We start from the raw sequence: 21,496 nt of genomic DNA, 5'->3' as shown, positions 1-21,496 counted from the left end.
GTCACACCCACCTTTGCTTCAAAGAACTTTCTCCTCAACTTGGCGTCCGTGGGCGGCACCGTCCTCTTCAGCTCCCGGTACCACTTCCTGACCACGTGTCCCCTCCAGAAGGCCTGGATCCTGGAGCACAGGACCCCATCAGCCCCGCCGTGCCAGCCCCGGGGCGCGGAGAGGCCACAGGGAAGACCCCCCAGCAGCTTCCAGAGGCCTCCGAGCACCCTCTCAGATGGGCAGGCACGTCCCTGCGGCTCGGGGACCCCTCACCTGGCCGCACACTTTATTCTGAAGAGCCGGGCCCCGTCGTGAATCACTCTGGTTTGATACTGGTTCTTTCTACAGAGAGGACAGGTTTTTTTCTTTGCGAACTTTTCAAACGCCTGAAGGCATGCCTGAAGAAAAACATTTCACTTAAAATTTTGCTAGTAATTACTTATAAACAACATTTTTACTTCTAATGTAATTATAGTGTTGTTTTCTCTCATAATTATGAGACTTAGCCCAATTCAGATTATGAAGGGGAGAAGTTTCATCAGATGCTAACACCTTCCTCCTGAAACTTGTTCCAAAAATGGTATTTTACAAGAATATACATGCAGATACATCAAAAACTTCTGGGAACACCTCGTGTGAAGGCGGATGGTCCCTGCATACGGGCGACTGTGCAGTGAACTCAGAGGACGAGAGCTGTCACCCACTCTGACGTACCTTACCAGCCACACTCTCTCCTACAAACATTTGTGGCTCTCTTGCCACAGAAGATTCACCCTTTTCAAAACAGGATGAATTGTACTCTAGCCTAAAGTCATATTTCTACGCGTAAATGGTGATTATGGATAAAATAAATGGTTCCTTTTAGGAGCCTTTAAGTGAGAGAGACGAGGCTCCACCCCTCTGAGCTACAAGGATGCTGCGAGCGCTGCAGGATGGGACGGAGGCGGGTTACTCACCCTGTGGAACACATGGGAACATGAAAGCAGCACCTGTTCACGAGAAGACAGATGTTTGAAGTTTAAATTAGTTTAAAAGAGAAGCAGCATAAATGCGTTAATTAAAAGAAAAATTCTGACTATTTAAAAGGTAGGCTGTGTTGTTTCTTTGAAAAATTTAAAAAGCCGATTAACAACTTTGATATTTACAATATTTAGCGTTTCAGTTTAGCATAGCGCAGGTATATAAATCTCAACAAGAAAAACTAACTTAACAACAATCTGAAACATCAAACGAACACATGAAGTTTGCTGTAGAATGAGTGTATATTTAAAACTGAAACAATTACAAAAGAGAAGTATTTCTGGGCAGATCCAAAGAGAGAGTGCACGCTGGTGAGGACCCAGGCTGGGGGGTGGGCAGCAGAGAAGGGAAAACAAACATCTTTTCTTAGGACTTTGTTCAACTCAACTGCACTCTTAAATTTAATTAGCAATACATCCTAGAGACATATGAAACACTTTTTCTTTTTTAAATGCAGGGAAAGTGTGGTCTCCAGAAAATTCTACCTTCCTGTGACCCAAATTCTCCACTAAGTGATGACATTCTGGGCTGTGACAAAGCAGCTTGGACTGAACGAAGAAAAAGGTAGCTGGCTCTTCTGGAAGGAAAGGCCAGGGAGGGGTGAGACCAGGACAGCCAGCAAAAGCGACTCAGGCGCCCGCGGCCTCTCTCCGAATGTGCGGGACGGAGGCAGGCGGCAGAGGCATTTCCCCAGCGGTGCAGGCTTCCACCTTCCCAGGGCCACCTGACCCTGGTGAAACTTTCCAGTTTCAAAGTGACCCCCCCCCCATGCCTTCGTTCGGTCTACACGTTTCTTCCTTAATGGGAAGAATGGAAGAAATATCAGAACAAATAGAACTTAGAAAGTTCTAAAACCTTTCCTTGAAACTTACTGCCTGCCACCAATAAGCCTAAATTGGAAAAACTCAGTCACGAGGGTCCTTTTTAATGATCCCCCTTGAATCTAACAGCAGCCTTTCGTGCATTCAACTGCTCATTCTCTATAGAACCATCTTTCAGAGTGTTTTATCTATCAGCAGACATTTGATGATCTATACTGAATAATATTTTACTCCGTATATTTAAAATATACTTTTAAATGTCCATAAATATTTGTTATTGGCAAACACTCTCTGAGATAACAAAAATAAACGATTCAGCGGTGGTGAATACACTGAAAATGTCCCAGAAGTTCAGATTAGATTCTAGCTGTCCCAAGCACACTTCCTGAGCTGGCCTACTGTGGCTCACGTGAATTGTTTATGTCCTCATCTGTTAAAGGGGTATAATGCCTATCTCAGGGACACGTGAGATTAACCGAAGCCTTCTCAAATCATTAAATGTCGGGAAAATGCCAACTATTGTTTATAACTAAGGAAAAAGCTAAACATGAGAACAATAACTAGAAATGCAAAATAAACACGTGTCTATATCTATAACCAAAAATACTATAGTGAGAAATTTATGAAAAACAAAATGGAAGAAATGGTGGGCATGTTGCATCCTGATTCCCCCTTAAGATATTCAACTTCAGACTTTCATTCTTCATACCACAGTCAGGCTAGATATTTATAGCATAATTAAGAAAGAGGTTGCTGGGGCCAGAAAGATTCCTTGTGGCTTTATTAGCTCTTTTGCTACTAAAATGCTAAATCATCCTAGAGGTATTTCTGTGCTTTAAGGGCTAATATCTTTCTGAAATATCCAACTTTCATATATGTAAGATTAGGTTCTGATAGAGAACTAGAACATAATAAGTATGTTTAAAATAACGTGTGAGTTCAAATTAGTAAAGAACAAAATTTTATGACAGTGAACTAACTCATTAACAGTGAAACTTATTAAAGCAAATTAAGTTTGAGGGTTTACGTGCCAGTATAGTAGGTAAAGCTGGGGTTCCTAGGCTGTGCATTTTAAGCCTGCCTTTAACTGTATTTGCTGTATTTTTTAAAGCAAAGTTCCAAGTGCCTCTGTGTAGGAAGCATAATGCTATGCATGTGAGAAATCACTACACGGTGGCCATTAGCTCAAAAAAAAAAAAAAAAAATCTAAGAATAGCAGAGTCCCTAACTTTCAGGAGATTAAAGTTTAATTAGGCAGACAAAGTACATATAGAAAAAACCCCTATGACATAGATTGATTGTATATTATGCATATTATCATCAATCTTACTATGGTAAACTTTCATGAATAAAGATTGTTAAAAGATTTTACTTAAAGATCCTTCCACAGATTCTTTGGAGATATTCAAGCTTGGTTTTTCTTTTATGGTTTCAAGTCACAAAACAACTTAAAAGTTCCCATCCTTCTGCCCTCGGTACTCTCCCAGCAGTGTCCCCACTCACCCCCAGCTGCTCACGGCCACTGGAATGGGAACATTCCTTTTGTACAAACTTTGTACTTGAGAACTAATAGCATTCAGTAAATAAGACTGTTTAATGAGGGTGTTTAGCTCTTTCTCACACACATACTTTAATTAATGGAAACAAAATGTAAGTCTTTGATGGTCACATAGGAGGAAGAGACTGGAAAATGAAGCATGGACTCCCTTAGCCCCAGTTCAGAGTCCAGTCACGAGAGAATGCCCCACAGGCCTGCTTATCTAAGCTCACGCTAAACACCTGCGGGCGAAGTTCGAATTCTTCTTTGCATATTGGGCACGGCTGCATGGACGCCCCGTGCAGGACGGATCTTTGCTTCACTTTTTCCCATTCATCTGATGACAGTGGCAATGGGGGAGGTTCAAAGAGGCCCAGCTTCTGTGCTGAAGTTACAACAATATGAAATATGAGTTAAATCTCTTTTAGAATATGGTAACATGCATAATTTTAATGACATTACTTTGCAAATATTAAAGCAAAACATTTCCATTGCATACTTTATTCCACCATATTTAGAATGCTGCTTTTATATATACGGGTGCACAGAAGTCAAGGAGAATACTATCTTACATTTATGCTTTAGGCTTTTATTTACAAAGAATTCCCCATATCTATTTCATTTTCATAATGATTCTATAAGGTAGGCCGGACTGATATCCACTTTTACAAATGTCTTCACAGGTATTGGCCAAAGGTCTCCCCCATCTCTCAGCTAACTTCTCTCGGCCTTTGGCATTGCCTCCTTCCAATTTAGCTTGTTTCTGCCGTCAGTGGCCTTTGTAAAGTGAGCATCAATCCAGTTCTTCCCTTGCTAAAAGATTCCTATGACATGCGATCACCGTTAGGATAGTCCCTTCCTTCAGCGGTGTTTGAGAACCTACCGCGTGCCTACGCTGGAGCAGGCCTGGTATGCGGAAATACCAATCCGGTGGAAACACTCACTCTGAAGAAGGAAGTTCCACAAGCTCGGCAGGATGGCGGTGGGGCCGTGAGCACCAGCTTCCACTCCCTCCACCCCGACCCCAGGCCATCGAGTGGACACGGCGTCAACCTACAGGGCCGTCTTCAGGGACAGTGAGTGAAGGGTTACGTCTACCAAACAAGAACAGGAAGCTGCAACAGGAACGCTCAGAGTACCAAAAAGAGCTCCTGAAAGTGGAAACCCTTCAGCCTTCAACGGAAATGCGAAAGTCAACCAAAGCCTGGGAGAGGAAGTTAAGATAATCTCAAAGTAGAAAAATATAGGAGGAGACAGAAAACAGGAAAACTGAAGGATCAGTCTGACATCTGAAAGACAGGCATTCCAGAAAGAAAGCAAAGAAAATGGAGAGTAAATAAAGAGTCCAAATGTCTCCCGGAAGAGGACCTGCATTTCTAGCTTGAGAGGACACAGCAAGGCCCAGAAGGAAGGACTCACACCAAGTCCTGTCACTGTGAAACTGCAGAGGCAGAAAAAGATCCCAAAGGACCAGGAATCAGAATCATATCAGACATATCTATAGCAACACAGACACCAGAAGGCAATTCTTCCAAAATTCTGAGATAAAGATTCCCATATCAAAATCTCTTATTAGCCACAATCCAATGTCAGAACAGAATAAAAGTATGTTTTGTCTGCAAGCCTGTATGTGGCCTCTCATGCACTCTTTCTTAGGAAGCTCCTGGGGGATAACTTCACTGCAAGGCACGAGTCAACTAAGGGAAAGAAGACCTAACACAAAAGAGCCAAAGGTCCTCAATCCACAGGATGATGCTGAGAAGAGATCCGGGGTTAACAGCTCTGCACCAGCCCCACAGAGCAACTGGTCCAGATGGGAGCAGGATGATGGAAGGTTCTAGAAGAAATGTCTCCATGAAGATAAAATGAAAGATCACCTACTGTATTTTATTTTTACTATTTAAAAAATTTTTATTTAATTTTTGGCCGCATTGGGTCTTCATGGCTGCGCACGGGCTTTCTCTAGTTGCGGCAAGCAGGGACTACTCTTCGTTGCGGTGCGCGGGCTTCTCATTGCGGTGGCTTCTCGTTGCAGAGCACGGCCTCTAGGTGCGCAGGCTTCAGTTGTTGTGGCACGTGGGCTCAGTAGTTGTGGCTCGTGGGCTCTAGAGTGCAGGCTCAGTAGTTGTGGCACACGGGCTTAGTTGCTCCGTGGCATGTGGGATCTTCCCGGACCAGGGCTCGAACCCATGTCCCCTGCACTGGCAGGCAGATTCTTAACCACTGCACCACCAGGGAAGTCCCTACCTACTGTATTTTAATGTACTGAGAGAATATATTTTTGGAAGAGATTTTTGGGGACAAATTTTGGGTCTTTTCCTACCCAGTTATTAAGACATATTACAAAATTATATAAATTAAAACAGTGAGATAATGACATAGAAACAGAAGCCCCAATCACACACACTCTATCTCTCCCTCTTTCCCATAAACACAGAAAAGTTGGTATACGCATAAGGTGGTGCCACAGCCAGCTAAGGATGGTTTATGGTTTGAGGGAAGAATCTAACTTAAACTGTTATACCAATTGATGTTCCCCAAACCATTTGCAAAATATACTGTGATGAGGCCTAAATGTGAAAGGCAAAACTTCAAAGGTAGTAAAGAAAATGTGGGGACATCTTTGTGATCTCAGAATGGGTAAGGATTTAAATCCCCCAAATCATAAACGATAAAGAGAAAAACTGATAGACTTAACAGTAATCAGAATGAAGATTTTATTCAAATATAAAATTAGACATAAAAGTAAAAGACGGTGACAGGCCCAGAGAAGATATTGTCTGTGGCTAAAACAACATGGGATTAATGTGAAGAGGACACAAAGAACTCCAGCAAATCAGCAAGGAAAGGCAGCAAACCCAAGTGCAATACTATGTTTGGATAATAATTAAGAGCATGTCAGCGGACCTTCAAGATGGCGGAGGAGTAAGACGTGGAGATCACCTTCCTCCCCACAAATACATCAGAAATACATCTACATGTGGAACAACACCTACAGAACACCTACTGAACGCTGGCAGACCTCAGACCTCCCAAAAGGCAAGAAACTCCCCACATACCGGGTAGGGCAAAAGAAAAAAGGAAAAACAGAGACAAAAGAATAGGGACGGCACCTGCACCAGTGGGAGGGAGCTGTGAAGGAGGAAAGGTGTCCACACACTAGGAAGCTCCTTCACAGGCGGAGACTGCGGGTGGCGGAGGGGGGAGCTTCGGAGCCGCCGAGGAGAGCGCAGCCACAGGGGTGCGGAGGGCAAAGCGGAGAGATTCCTGCACAGAGGATCGGCGCCGAGCAGCACTCACCAGCCCGAGAGGCTTGTCTGCTCACCCGCCGGGGCGGGCGGGGCTGGGAGCTGAGGCTCGGGCTTCAGAGGTCGGATCGCAGGGAGAGGACTGGGGTTGGCGGCGTGAACACAGCCTGAAGGGGCTAGTGTGCCACGGTGAGCCGGGAGGGAGTCCGGGAAAAGGTCTGAAGCTGCCAAACAGGCGAGAGACTTTTTCTTGCCTCTTTGTTTCCTGGTGCGCGAGGAGAGGGGAGTCAGAGCGCCACCTAAATGAGCTCCAGAGACGGGCGCGAGCGGCGGCCATCAGCGCGGACCCCAGAGACGGGCGTGAGACGCTGAGGCTGCTGCTGCCGCCACCAAGAAGCCTGTGTGCGAGCACAGGTCACTCTCCACACCGCCCCTCCCGGGAGCCCGTGTAGCCCGCCACGGCCAGGCTCCCGTGATCCGGGGACAACCTCCCGGGGAGAACGCACGGCGCGCCTCAGGCTGCTGCAACGTCACGACGCCTGTGACGTCGCAGGCTCGCCCCGCCTCCTCCGTACCGCTCCCTCCCCCCCGCCTGAGTGAGCCAGAGCCCCCGAAGCAGCTGCTCCTTTAACCCCGTCCTGTCTCAGGGAAGGACAGACGCCCTCAGGCGACCTACACGCAGAGGTGGGGCCAAACCCAAAGCTGAACCCCGGGAGCTGCGCGAACAAAGAAGAGAAAGGGAAATCTCTCCCAGCAGCCTCACAAGCAGCTGATTAAATCGCCACAATCAACTTGATCTACCCTGCGTCTCTGGAATACCTGAATAGACAACGAATCATTCCAAAATTGAGGCGGTGGACTTTGGGAGCAACTGTAGACTTGGGGTTTGCTTTATGCATCTAATTTGTTTCTGGTTTTATGTTTATCTTAGTTTAGTATTTAGAGTTTATTGTCATTGGTAGATTTGTTTACTGGTTTGGTTGCTCTCTTTTATTTTTTAATTACTTTTTATTTTAGTAATTTAAAAATTTTTTTATTTTAATGATTTTATTTTATTTATTATTATTAGTTTTCTTTCTTTTTTCCTCCCTTTTCTTGTGAGCTGTGTGGCTAATAGGGTCTTGGTGCTCTGGCCTGGTGTCAGGCCTCAGCCTGTGAGGTAGGAGAGCCGAGTTCAGGACACTGGACCACCAGAGACCTCCCGGCCCCACGTAATATCAATTGGCGAGAGCTCTCCCAGAGATTTCTGTCTCAATGCTAAGACCCAGCTCCACCCAACAGCCAGCAAGCTACACTGCTGGACACCCCATGCCAAACAACTAGCAAGACAGGAACACAACCCCACCCATTAGCAGGGAGGCTGCCTAAAATCATAGTAAGTTCACAGACACCCCACAACACACCACCGGATGCAGTCCTGCCCACCAGAAAGACAAGATCCAGCCTCATCCACCGGAACACAGGCACCAGTCCCCTCCACCAGGAAACCTCCACAAGCCACTGAACCAACCTTACCCACGGGGGCAGACACCAAAAACAACAGGAACTACGAACCTGCAGCCTGTGAAAAGGAGACCCCAAACACAGTAAGTTAAACAAAATGAGAACACAGAGAAACACACAGCAGATGAAGAAGCAAGGTAAAAACCCACCAGACCAAACAAATGAAGAGGAAGTAGGCAGTCTACCTGAAAAAGAATTCAGAGTAATGATAGTAAAGATGATCCAAAATCTTGGAAGCAGAATGGAGAAAATACAAGAAACATTGAACAAGGACCTAGAAGAACTAAACAGCAAACAAACAATGATGAACAACACAATAAATGAAATTAAAAATTCTCTAGAAGGAATCAATAGCAGAATAACTGAGGCAGGAGAATGGACAAGTGATGTGGAAGATAAAATAGTGGAAATAACTACTGCAGAGCAGAATAAAGAAAAAAGAATGAAAAGAATTGAGGACAATCTTAGAGACCTCCGGGACAACATTAAATGCACCAACATTCGAATTATAAGGGTCCCAGAAGAAGAAGAGAAAAGGAAAGGGACTGAGAAAATATTTGAAGAGATTATAGTTGAAAACTTCCCTAATATGGGAAAGGAAATAGTTAATCAAGTCCAGGAAGTGCAGAGAGTCCCGTACAGGATAAATCCAAGGAGAAACATGCCAAGACACATATTAATCAAACTATCAAAAATTAAATACAAAGAAAATATATTAAAAGCAGCAAGGGAAAAACAACAAACAACATACAAGGGAATCCCCATAAGGTTAACAGCTGATCTTTCAGCAGAAACTCTGCAAGCCAGAAGGGAGTGGCAGGACATATTTAAAGTGATGAAAGAGAAAAACCTACAACCAAGATTACTCTACCCAGCAAGGATCTCATTCAGATTCCAGGGAGAAATTAAAACCTTTACAGATGAGCAAAAGCTAAGAGAATTCAGCACCACCAAACCAGCTCTACAACAAATGCTAAAGGAACTTCACTAGGCAGGAAACACAAGAGAAGGAAAAGACCTACAGAAACAAACCCAAAACAGTTAAGAAAATGGTAATAGGAACATAGATATCAATAACTACCTTAAATGTAAATGGATTCAATGCTCAAACCAAAAGACATAGACTGGCTGAATAGATACAAAAACAAGACCCGTATATATGCTGTCTACAAGAGACCTACTTTGGACCTAGGGACACATACAGACTGAAAGTGAGGGGATGGAAAAAGATATTCCATGCAAATGGAAATCAAAAGAAAGCTGGAGTGGCAATTCTCATATCAGATAAAATAGACTTTAAAATAAAGACTATTACAAGAGACAAAGAAGGACACTGCATAATGATCAAGGGAATCCAAGAAGAAAATATAACAATTGTAAATATTTATGCACCCAACATAGGAGCACCTCAATACATAAGGCAAATGCTAACAGCCATAAAGGGGGAAATTGACAGTAACACAGTAATAGTAGGGGACTTTAACACCCCACTTTCACCAATGGACAGATCATGCAAAATGAAAATAAATAAGGAAACACAAGCTTTAAATGATACATGATACATCATTCTCAATGGTGAAAAACTGAAACCATTTCCTCTATGATCAGGAACAAGACAAGGATGTCCACTCTCACCACTATTATTCGACATAGTTTTGTAAGTTTTAGCCACAGCAATCAGAGAAGAAAAAGAAATAAAAGGAATCCAAATCGGAAAGAAGAAGTAAAACTGTCACTGTCTGCAGATGACATGACACTATACGTAGAGAATCCTAAAGATGCTACCAGAAAAATACTAGAGGTAATCAATGAATTTGGTAAAGTAGCAGGATACAAAATTAATGCACAGAAATCTCTTGCATTCCTCTACACTAATGATGAAAAATCTGGAAGAGAAATTAAGGAAACACTCCCATTTACCACTGCAACAAAAAGAATAAAATACCTAGGAATAAACCTACCTAAGGACACAAAAGACCTGTATGCAGAAAACCATTAGACACTGATGAAAGAAATTAAAGATGATACAAACAGATGGAGAGATATACCATGTTTTTGGATTGGAAGAATCAACATTGTGAAAATGACTATACTACCCAAAGCAATCTACAGATTCAATGCAATCCCTATCAAGGTACCAATGGCATTTTTCACAGAACTAGAACAAAAAATTTCACAATTTGTATGGAAACACAAAAGACCCTGAATAGCCAAAGCAATCTTGAGAAAGAAAAACAGAGCTAGAGGAATCAGGCTCCCTGACTTCAGACTATACTACAAAGCTACAGTCATCAAGACAGTATGGTAGTGGCACAAAAAACAGAAATATAGATCAATGGAACAGGATAGAAAGCCCAGAGATAAACCCACACACATATGGTCACCTTATCTTTGATAAAGGAGGCAAGAATATACAATGGAGAAAAGACAGCCTCTTCAATAAGTGGTGCTGGGAAAACTGGACAACTACATGTAAAAGAATGAAATTAGAACACTCCCTAACACCATACACAAAAATAAACTCAAAATGGATTAAAGACCTATATGTAAGGGCAGACACTATAAAACTCTTAGAGGAAAACATAGGCAGAGCATTCTATGACATAAATCACAGCAAGATCCTTTTTGACCCACCTTCCAGAGTAAGGGAAATAAAAGCAAAAATGAACAAATGGGACCTAATGAAATTTAAAAGCTTTTGCACAGCAAAGGAAACCATAAACAAGATGAAAAGACAACCCTCAGAATGGGAGAAAATATTTGCAAATGAAGCAACTAACAAAGGATTAATCTCCAAAATTTATAAGCAGCTCATGCAGCTCAATATCAAAAAAACAAACAACGTAATCCAAAAATGGGCAGAAGACCTAAATAGACATTTCTCCAAAGAAGATATACAGATTGACAACAAACACATGAAAGAATGCTCAACATCATTAATCATTAGAGAAAGGCATATCAAAACTACAATGAGGTATCACCTCACACAGGTCAGAATGGCCATCATCAAAAAATCTATAAACAATAAATGCTGGAGAGGGTGTGGAGAAAAGGGAACCCTCATACGCTGTTGGTGGGAATGTAAATTGATACAGCCACTATGGAGAACAGTATGGAGGTTCCTTAAAAAACTAAAAATAGGGCTTCCCTGGTGGCGCAGTGGTTGGGAGTCTGCCTGCTAATGCGGGGGACACGGGTTCGAGCCCTGGTCTGGGAAGATCCCACATGCCGCGGAGCAACTGGGCCCGTGAGCCACAATTACTGAGCCTGCGCGTCTGGAGCCTGTGCTCCGCAACGGGAGAGGCCGCGATAGTGAGAGGCCCGCGCACCGCGATGAAGAGTGGTCCCCGCTTGCCACAACTAGGGAAAGCCCTCGCACAGAAACGAAGACCCAACACAGCCATAAATAAATAAATAAATAAATAAATAATTAAAAAAAAAAAAACAAAAAACTAAAAATAGAACTACCATACGATCCAGCAATCCCACTACTGGGCATATACCCTGAGAAAACCATAATTCAGAAAGAGTCATGTACCACAATCTTCATTGCAGCTCTGTTTACAATAGCCAGGACATGGAAGCAACCTAAGTGTCCATGACAGATGAATGGATAAAGAAGATGTGGCACATATATACAATGCAATATTACTCAGCCATAAAAAGAAACGAAATTGAGTTATTTGTAGTGAGGTGGATGGACCTAGAGTCTGTCATACAGAGTGAAGTTAAGTCAGAAAGAGAAAAGCAAATACCGTATGCTAACACATATATGTGGAATCTAAAAAAAAAAAAAAGTTCTGAAGAACCTAGGGGCAGGACAGCAATAAAGATGCAGACGTAGAGAATGGACTTGAGGACACGGGGAGGGGGAAAGGTAAGCTGGGACGAAGTGAGAGAGTGCCATGGACATATATACACTACCAAATGTAAAATAGATAGCTAGTGGGAAGCAGCCGCATAGCACAGGGAGATCAGCTCGGTGCTTTGTGACCATGCAGGAGGGAGGAGATATGGGGATATATGTATATGTATAGCTGATTCACTTTGTTATAAAGCAGAAACCAAGACACCATTGTAAAGCAGTTATACTCCAATAAAGATGTTAAAAAAAAAAAAGAGCATGTGGTCCAACCTCATTAGTAACTAATATGCATAATAATTAGATTTTCAAAATAAGAGCTACTGAAAGAATGACTCATTTACTCCAAATTGGGATTCTCTTCCTGATGTCTAATTTACATCTACCCTGCTCAGGTGACTGCTCTGAGGCTGCTTGATCATTTCTGTAAACTGTACATGCACATGGAAGACAGTCACTAAATCACTGTCACATTCTCCAAGCCTGCGCCTCTCTTGTGAGATGCCGTGTCCAGGACAGAACTAGCACTGTTAGCAGTTCCGGGGAGAATGACAAAGTGTCCACTGGGCACCACAGCGACCTCAGGCTCCCTCTTTGTGGTTCAGCTCCTGCCCACAGGCCTTCGGCTCCTCCTCCATCCGTCACCTGCCCTCGGACGCAAGGTCCCAGCCAAACCTACTTTCCGTGCCCAGCATCACTGAAAACTTCATGGTGCTTCATCAAAAAATTAAATATAGAATTACCATATGATCCAGCAATTCCTCCTCTTGGTGTATTCGCCAAAGAACTCAAAGGAGGGACTCAAGCAGATATTTGTACACCAATGTTCACAGCAGCATTATTCACAGTAACCGTAAGGGAGAAACAACTCAAGTGTCCATTGATGGAATGGATAAACCAAATGTGCTATATGCAGGCAATGGAATGGTATTCCGTCCTAAACAAGAATGAAATTCTGATAGTGCTACAACATGAACGGACCTTGGAGATGTTATGCTAAAAGCAATAAGCACAAAAGCACAAGTATCATATGACTGCTATTATACACGTCTCCTAAAGTAGCCAGATTTGTAGAGACACAAAGTGAGTTCGCGGTTGCCCAAGGCTGGGGGCGGGGACAGAGTTTGGGAAGATGAAAACGTCCTGGAGACGGACAGCGGCGATGGTCGCTCAACAGTGGGAATGTGCTTAATGCCACTGAACTGTGCACTTAAAAATGGTTGAAATGGTAAATTTGATGTTATGTATAGTTTTTTCTCTTTTTTTTTTTTTAACCTTTTTATTGGAGTACTATTGCTTTACAATGGTGTGTTAGTTTCTGCTTTATAACAAAGTGAATCAGTTATACATAATTGCTTTACAATGGTGTATTAGTTTCTGCTTTATAACAAAGTGAATCAGTTATACATATACATACATCCCCATATCTCCTCCCTCTTGCGTCTCCCTCCCTCCCACCCTCCCCCTCCCACCCCTCTAGGTGGTCACAAACCACCGAGCTGATCTCCCTGTGCTATGCGGCTGCTTCCCACTAGCTATCAGTTCTACATTTGGTAGTGTATATATGTCCATGCCACTCTCTCACTTTGTCACAGCTTACCCTTCCCCCTCCCTATATCCTCAAGTCCATTCTCTAGTAGGTCTGCGTCTTTATTCCCATCTTGCCCCTAGGTTCTTCCTGACCATTTTTTTTAGATTCCATATATATGTGTTAGCATACGGTATTTGTTTTACTCTTTCTGACTTATTTCACTCTGTATGACAGACTCTAGGTCCATCCACCTCACTACAAATAACTCAATTTCGTTTCTTTTTATGGCTGAGTAATATTGCATTGTATATATGTGCCACATCTTCTTTATCCATTCATCTGTCATGGACACTTAGGTTGCTTCCATGTCCTGGCTATTGTAAACAGAGCTGCAATGAAGATTGGTACATGACTCTTTTAGAATTATGGTTTTCTCAGGGTATATGCTCAGTAGTGGGATTGCTGGGTCGTATGGTAGTTCTATTTTTAGTTTTTTAAGGAACCTCCATACTGTTCTCCATAGTGGCTGTATCAATTTACATTCCCACCAACAGCGTATGAGGGTTCCCTTTTCTCCACACCCTCTCCAGCATTTATTGTTTGTAGATTTTTTGATGATGGCCATTCTGACCGGTGTGAGATGATATCTCATTGTAGTTTTGATTTGCATTTCTCTAATGATTAATGATGTTGAGCATTCTTTCATGTGTTTGTTGGCAATCTGTATATCTTCTTTGGAGAAATGTCTATTTAGGTCTTCTGCCCGTTTTTGGATTGCATTGTTTGCTTTTTTGATATTGAGCTGCATGAGCTGCTTGTAAGTTTTGGAGATTAATCCTTTGTCAGTTGCTTCATTTGCAAATATTTTCTCCCATTCTGAGGGCTGTCTTTTCATCTTGTTTATGGTTTCCTTTGCTGTGCAAAAAGCTTTTAAGTTTCATTAGGTCCCATTCGTTTATTTTTGTTCTTATTTCCATTTCTCTAGAAGGTGGGTCAAAAAGGATCTTGCTGTGATTTATGTCATAGAGTGTTCTGCCTGTGTTTTCCTCTAAGAGTTTGATAATGTCTGGCCTTACATTTAGGTCTTTAACCCATTTTGAGTTTATTTTTGTGTATGGTGTTAGGGAGTGTTCTAATTTCATTCTTTTACATGTAGCTGTCCAGTTTTCCCAGCACCACTTATTGAAGAGGCTGTGTTTTCTCCATTGTATATTCTTGCCTCCTTTATCAAAGATAAGTTGACCATATGTGCATGGGTTTATCTCTGGACTTTCTTTTTTTTTTATGAATTTATTTATTTTATTTTTGCTGCACGCGGGCTTTCTCTTGTTGCGGTGAGCGGGGCTACTCTTTGTTGAGGTGCGCGGGCTTCACATTGCGGTGGCTTCTCTTGTTGCGGAGCACGGGCTCTAGGTGCACAGGTTTCAGTAGTTGTGGCTCACGGGCTTAACTGCTCTGTGGCATGTGGGATCTTCCCTGACCAGGGCTTGAACCCGTGTCCTCTTCATTGGCAGGCAGATTCTTAACTACTGCACCACTAGGGAAGCCCTATCTCTGGACTTTCTATCCTGTTCCATTCATCTATATTTCTCTTTTTGTGCCAGTACCATACTGTCTTGATGACTGTAGCTTTGTAGTATAGTCTGAAGTCCAGGAACCTGATTCCTCCAGCTCCATTTTTCTTTCTCAAGATTGCTTTGGCTATTTGGGGTGTTTTGTGTTTCCATACAAATTCTGAAATTTTTTGTTCTAGTTTGTGAAAAATGCCACTGGTACCTTGATAGGGATTGCATTGAATCTGTAGATTGCTTTGGGTAGTATAGTCATTTTCACAATGTTGATTCTTCCAATCCAAGAACATGGTATATCTCTCCATCTATTTGTATCATCCTTAATTTTTTCATCAATGTCTTATAATTTTCTGCATACAGGCCTTTTGTCTCCTTAAGTAGGTTTATTCCTAGGTATTTTATTCTTTTTGTTGCAATGGTAAATGGGAGAGTTTCCATAATTTCACTTTCAGATTTTTCATCCTAAGTGTATAGGAATGCAAGGTACTTCTGTGCATTAATTTTGTATCCTGCTACTTTACCAAATTCATTGATTAGCTCTAGTAGTTTTCTGGTAGCATCTTTAGGATTCTCTATGTATAGAATCATGTCATCTGCAAACAGTGACAGCTTTACTTCTTTTCTGATTTGGATTCGTTTTATTTCTTTTTCTTCTCTGACTGCTGTGGCTAAGACTTCCAAAACTATGTTGAATAATAGTGGTGAGAGTGGGCAGATGCTATGTATATTTTACCACAACAAAAATTTTAAAACCCCAAGCCCCTCTCCTCATCCGACCCCTCCCATATCTTCCCTGCTCTCCCACTCTCCTCCATCCCGGCTCACCAGGCTCTGCCACTCTGTTCTTATTTCAGCTCCTCAAACGCCCCAGCTCTCTTGCCTCAGAGCCCTGCCTCTGTCTTCTTCTCCGTCAAGAACATTCTTCCTCTTTCTTCACAGGGATAAACCCTTTTAATCCTTTGAATCTATGGTGGAAGCTAGCTGATGTTCACCAGCCTGTTCCCCTCCTCCTGGGCACACAGCTGGACCTTACTTCCCAGCCTCCCTTGCAAAAAATAAAAATAATAAATAAAAATCAAAACCTTTTCTATTCCTAACTTTGCAGTTTAAAATAATCTCGGACTTGTAAACGGTTGTAAAACCGTGTAAAGAATCCTCACGTGCCTTGCACTCGGCTTCCCCAGATGTTCACATTTTACACGACCTGAGTGCCACGGTCCAATCTAGCAATTTATGTTGATCCAGTGCTCTCGATTAATCTATACTCCCCGCAGGATGTCATTCTTGTCTCACTGACGTCCTTTTGTTCTAACCCTGATCACTCACAGGGCTCAGTTGGCCTGTCCCCTTGGCCTCCCAGGATCTGGGACAGCACCCCAGTCTTTATTTGCTTCTCTTGATGCTTTTGCAGAGTGCTGGCCAGGAACTGTGTAGAATGTCCTTCCACCAGGGTCATCTAAGGTTTCCTCAGAGTTACACTCGGAGATGCATCTTTGGCGAGAATGCCCTAGGAGGGATCTGCGTCCTTCTGAGAGCCTGGCGTCAGACTTTGTCACTTGGTAAAGGTGCTGTCACTTCTCCTGCGGTGAGTTGGCCCCTGGGGCAATGCCATGAGGCTGTGCCCCCACCTGTGTCTCAACGCGACTCCCCTGCTAGTTCCAGCATCCTCAGATGGTTGTTATCAGTGTGGTCTTTACCACATGGTGATTTTCTATTTCTACCTCTGGTCTACTATACTTATAGTTGTCATTCTACTGTAAGAAAGAGCCTTTCCCATTACTTATTTATTTCTTCAATTATTTATTTCTGTCACTGTAGATTAATGGATATCTACTTTATTCTGTTTTTACTTATTCTTACTCTACTTACCATTACTATCTTTATTTTCTTGCTCAAATTGGCCCCATTATCGCTTTTAAACTTCAGTACAGACATATCTTTCTGTAAGATTATAAGTTAAAATAATTTCTGTACCAGAGAAAATGGTACTATTAATCTCAACTAGATTAATAAGCTAGATTAGAGCTAGATCAACTAGCTCTAATAAGTCAAAATACGAATGAAGATTAGCTTACCTAAAGTTAATGGTGGTGGTTTTGGATCAAGAACGTATTCTTTTTCTGGATCTTCCACTTTAGGGCCTTGTGTGGTTTTTTTAAGTCCAGTATCTATTATTGCTTTTGTATTTCTTTTTAGAGACTTGGATCTGTTCTCTGTCCAAGAATGTACGTTTGTACATTTGTCCTTTGTCTTAGAATGATCTGCTACTGAAAGATTTCGAAGTTGAAGATCATGTAAAATGTGATCTTGTAAAGCCACTGCAGTGACTGCTAAGTTATCCTGTTTAGATGAATGACCCTAAAAAGTGGGGAAAAAAGCCTTACATGCAGAACATTATCTAATGTACCATTTACAAGAAAGCTTATGCTTTAACACTCAACCTTGATGGCATACCAGACCAAATCCAGTCGTAAAGAATGCTTCACCCGTCGTTACCCAAGTCAGGGGAGCAAAGCCCAGTCTCACCATTTACGTTAATGACATAGTAACATCTTTTCACTTAATTACTAAGGCCTTAATCATAATATGAATAAATGCATTCTGACGTATATAAGCTGGGCATGCCTGAGCACATTCTGCTTCACAATAATTAGACTCCAGACCAAGCTTGCTTCTGTGATACTAAAGAGAATCTTGCATTTAAGTGTATGCTTTTTTAGTGAAAACTTATACAAAATACAATTCCCATGCAGCTAAGAGATGCTTACACCAAGTACTACAGCTGACAGTTCCTCACTGAAGCAAGGTTTGCAAACTATTTTTTATACTGTCAAATAGCTGAATTAAAATATATTCATGAGTAAAACAATGTGTATGTTTTAAAAAGGATTGTGTACCTTATTTTTTAACATGCTGACTCAGGAGAAGTGGTTGCTGGGCTATATCAAATTATATCATCATTTCATATCCCAGTCCTTTGATTCTTCTACTGTAAAAAAGCCAACAGAAAGCCAACGTTAGAGTGTACCTAAAATCTCTGATGACGTTTACGGGGAAGAGAAATATGGAGAGTCTGACTGATGATGAATGCGCACCAGCACAGCACGAAGCTCTGTGCTCTGATCCCAGAGGAACTCAAGCCGGTTATGACTTGATTTACCTGTCCTCAAGCAGCTCTCCTGATAGTTGGAGGGAACCTATTAATATGAATGAGAACAATCTGTTGCTAAACGTAATGATACTATACGTGAATACAACAAAATTTCAGACTACAAAGATCAGAGAATGTAAGTGAAATACCTCTTAAAGGGATAATATTAAAACAGGGATTTGAAGGACAGAGAGCGGGCAACGAACATGCTACCCCACAGGTACAAGAAAAGCACAGGCACGCCAGAACTCAGCAGGTGTTTATGTTTTAGAGGAGAAGGGAACAGTGGACGCCCTGGGATGTAAGAGGAATACTGTCTGACTTCACTCTGTCCACAACAGAGACATACAGAATATGAGGCACAAACATGGGTTCTAGTCTTGCTCTACCTGTTTCTACAAGATACGTAGCAAATCTGAGGTTGTTTCCCCACCTCAAGACAGATATAATAACGCTCTCCTTGCAAGGTTATTGTTAGGATTAAATGAGACAACCTTTGTAAAGTATCTAAAATAGGTCCTTCTACACAGAAGATACTCTGTAAACAGTTATTCTTGATCCAGTTCCCTTCAAAGCTGACGGAAAGGGGCTTCCCTGGTGGCGCAGTGGTTAAGAATCCGCCTGCCAGTGCAGGGGACACGGGTTCGAGCCCTGGTCTGGGAAGATCCCACATGCTGCGGAGCAACTAAGCCCGTGCGCCACAACTACTGAGCCTGCGCGTCTGGAGCCCGCGAGCCACAACTACTGAGCCCACGTGCCACAACTACTGAAGCCCATGCGCCTAGAGCCCATGCTCTGCAACAAGAGAAGCCACCACAGTGAGAAGCCCGCACACCGCAACAAAGAGTAGCCCCCGCTCGCCGCAACTAGAGAAAGCCTGCGCGCAGCAAAGGAGACCCAACGCAGACAAAAAAAAAAAAAAAAAAAAAAGCTGGTGGAAGAATTTGGAATTGGCCCTTTTAGTTTTTAGACAAGGGTATATCTTATGAAGACGAGAGTCCAAAATATATTGGGATGGGGAGGAACAGTAAACTGCTGGAGTAATCTAGGGAGTACTGCTGAGGGCCTGATTGTAAGACGAGAGACGAATTAATCCAAATATGTATCTGAGGATCAACACCTATATTCAGTTAGTCCTGCAGAATGAGCTTCCTCAGGGGTGAGTGCAGAATGAGGAAAGCAAGCACAGTGGAAAGGAGTCTGTGAGATCCCCAAGACCCCTTAGCAGTGAGGTGACAGCTTCTATGGCAACCCCGTTCCCCTTCAATTCTGGCATCAAGAGGAGAATGAAGGAGTTTCCATCTAATATTGCATCACAACAGTCTAGGCTGAAGAAATGGTAGAAGGTATTTAAAATGCTGAAAAATCACTAACAGAATCTTCTACTTTAAAAATGCCCACAACCTGGCAGAATATAGTTTGCATTATCCTAAAAATTGTTTAATAATCATAGCTAGCTATCTGCAGTCGACAATTTTATCTCAAGTGTCTACACTGTAAGCCACTGGGCTTAACATCAAGAGCTTTTAAAAACTGTGCCCCTTGTAAGTCCTATAGTGCCGTTAAATTTCAGCATTAGAAACTATTTTCAACTATTTAGTCCAACTTCATTTTAAAAGGAGAAAACACATCCAGAGATTACTGACTCCTCCAAAATTATATAATTAGTCTGTGGCAGCGGTAGGGTTAGAAACTTAATCCTTACCCAGTATTAAGAGCTAAAATTAATAGGAATATTTTTTCTTTGTAAATTCCATTGTTAACAATTAGTTAAAAGAGGTAGGGCTTGGTAAAAAGATACCACTGTGGTGGCAAAGTAATTAGTTACCGATCTGTCTAAGTGACTTTAAGCTAATTTATAAACATGCTAGTTAAAAACACAGGAACACCAGAGAAGCAGTTTTTAAAAGACAATTGGACACACTGTGTTGCCAGGTTTTATAACTTAGGAATTCCTTGTTTTACATTTTTGATGAGATTCCACCCAGGTTGGCCAGAAGCACAGAAACAGTTGTAAAATGACAGCCCTCCTGTCCCTGGGTATCCGTGGGACTGGTTCCAGGACCCGCCGGTTTTCACCAAAACCCCAGGACGCTCAAGTCCCAGAGTCAGCCTCCACCCGACCCCCGTCCCCCGCCAGGGAGAGTGTAGCACTGCGGTACATATTTGCTGAAGAAAATCCGGGTACGGCCTGCAGGTGGGCCCGGCAGTTCACACCCTCGTTCAAGGGTCCACTGTATATGTTAACCGTGGACCCCCTTTCAGTAACGGGTTGGTTGTGGTTCTCAGACAGTGACCGTTCTAGGCCCTCCCAAGGGATGGCCACGGAGTAGGCGGGCTGCCCTGGGGACCCGAGGACCTTTGGGGCTGCACAGGACAGTCCCGGCCGCTCCCGCCTCCAGGGCGCCCCCTCCCCTGCCCGCCCCAACCCATCCCACCCCTCCTCTTTACTCCACCCGGGGCCGCACCTGCAGCGGAACCGACCCCACCCTCTGCACACCCACCGCTGCCGACGCCCTCCACCTCTGCGGCTCGTCGTTGCCTAGCAACCGCCGCCGCTCCGGTCGCACGCCAGCGCGCATGCTCAACGGCCCAGTCCGGCCCCACGCTGAGCACCACTTTCCGGAAGCCCGCTGCGGCTCTGCCACACTGCGCATGCTCACAGGTCCCGCCTTTCGTGCAGCCACACTGCGCATGCTCACCGGCTCTGCCTTGAGCACGGTACAGACGCCTCTATCGCTTGGGCGGTGCTTTCACACCGCGCATGCTCATCTGCTGCGCGCCGCACAGGGCCGCGCCGCGCATGCTCGCCGCCGCGCGGGCTCGCGCAAGTGTCGGGGGCGGAGTGTGGAGCGCGGGGCGCGGACGCACGTGGGGCGGGTCTTCGAGTCCCCCGGCTCCGTGGTTTCCTTCGTGTAGTGTTCGTCGGAGCTCCGGCTCCCGGAGTGCGTCCTGCTGCGGGTCCTGGAGCCCTGACCGCTTCAGGCAGCCAGGCCGCTGGCCCTGCCTCGGGTGTAGCCTGGACACGCCTGGCCCACTTGCTTTCCCCTCTTTAAGCATCACATCCTGCACTGGCCGTTGTCCAGTGTCCGAAAACCATTGTTTCATATATTTGATTTTTTTAGTTGACGGAGGTAAGCTTAAATCCAGTCCCTAACGCTTCATGGTGGCCCAACGCAGAGGCCAATAGAAGTTTGTTGAGACAGTGACTCAGCTGTGCTATTTAAACTTTTATTGAAATGAAGTTCAGCTGAAAGTACA

At 43.5% G+C, this 21,496-nt stretch overlaps 1 protein-coding gene across 7 annotated transcripts in view; it reads right to left on the bottom strand.

Annotated features, from left to right (window-relative positions):
* RNF32 (ring finger protein 32) overlaps positions 1 to 20,883 on the bottom strand; it is a 53,083-nt gene extending 32,200 nt beyond the window's left edge. For 3 of the 7 annotated variants that reach the window (XM_082398851.1, XM_082398857.1, XM_082398856.1), the window contains exons 1-7: positions 20,740 to 20,883; positions 17,982 to 18,073; positions 17,160 to 17,442; positions 3,612 to 3,754; positions 948 to 980; positions 265 to 389; positions 12 to 120 (exon numbers count right to left, since the gene is read on the bottom strand). In XM_082398851.1, coding sequence (XP_082254977.1) covers positions 12 to 120; positions 265 to 389; positions 948 to 980; positions 3,612 to 3,754; positions 17,160 to 17,442; positions 17,982 to 17,996 — 708 coding nt within the window. In that variant the 5' untranslated portion in view covers positions 17,997 to 18,073; positions 20,740 to 20,883. Of the gene's footprint in view, positions 1 to 11; positions 121 to 264; positions 390 to 947; positions 981 to 3,611; positions 3,755 to 17,159; positions 17,443 to 17,981; positions 18,074 to 18,179; positions 20,545 to 20,703 lie in introns of those variants that run through there. The other 4 variants (XM_082398852.1, XM_082398854.1, XM_082398853.1 and 1 more) reach the window with 4 other exon arrangements.
* Between the last annotated feature and the right edge of the window lie 613 nt (positions 20,884 to 21,496).

The sequence above is a fragment of the Balaenoptera borealis genome (genome assembly GCF_965194805.1).
Source record: "Balaenoptera borealis genome assembly, chromosome: 7".
NCBI lineage: Eukaryota > Metazoa > Chordata > Mammalia > Artiodactyla > Balaenopteridae > Balaenoptera > Balaenoptera borealis.
Note: the sequence above shows the minus strand (reverse complement) of the source record. Positions and strands in the feature narration are given on the sequence as shown.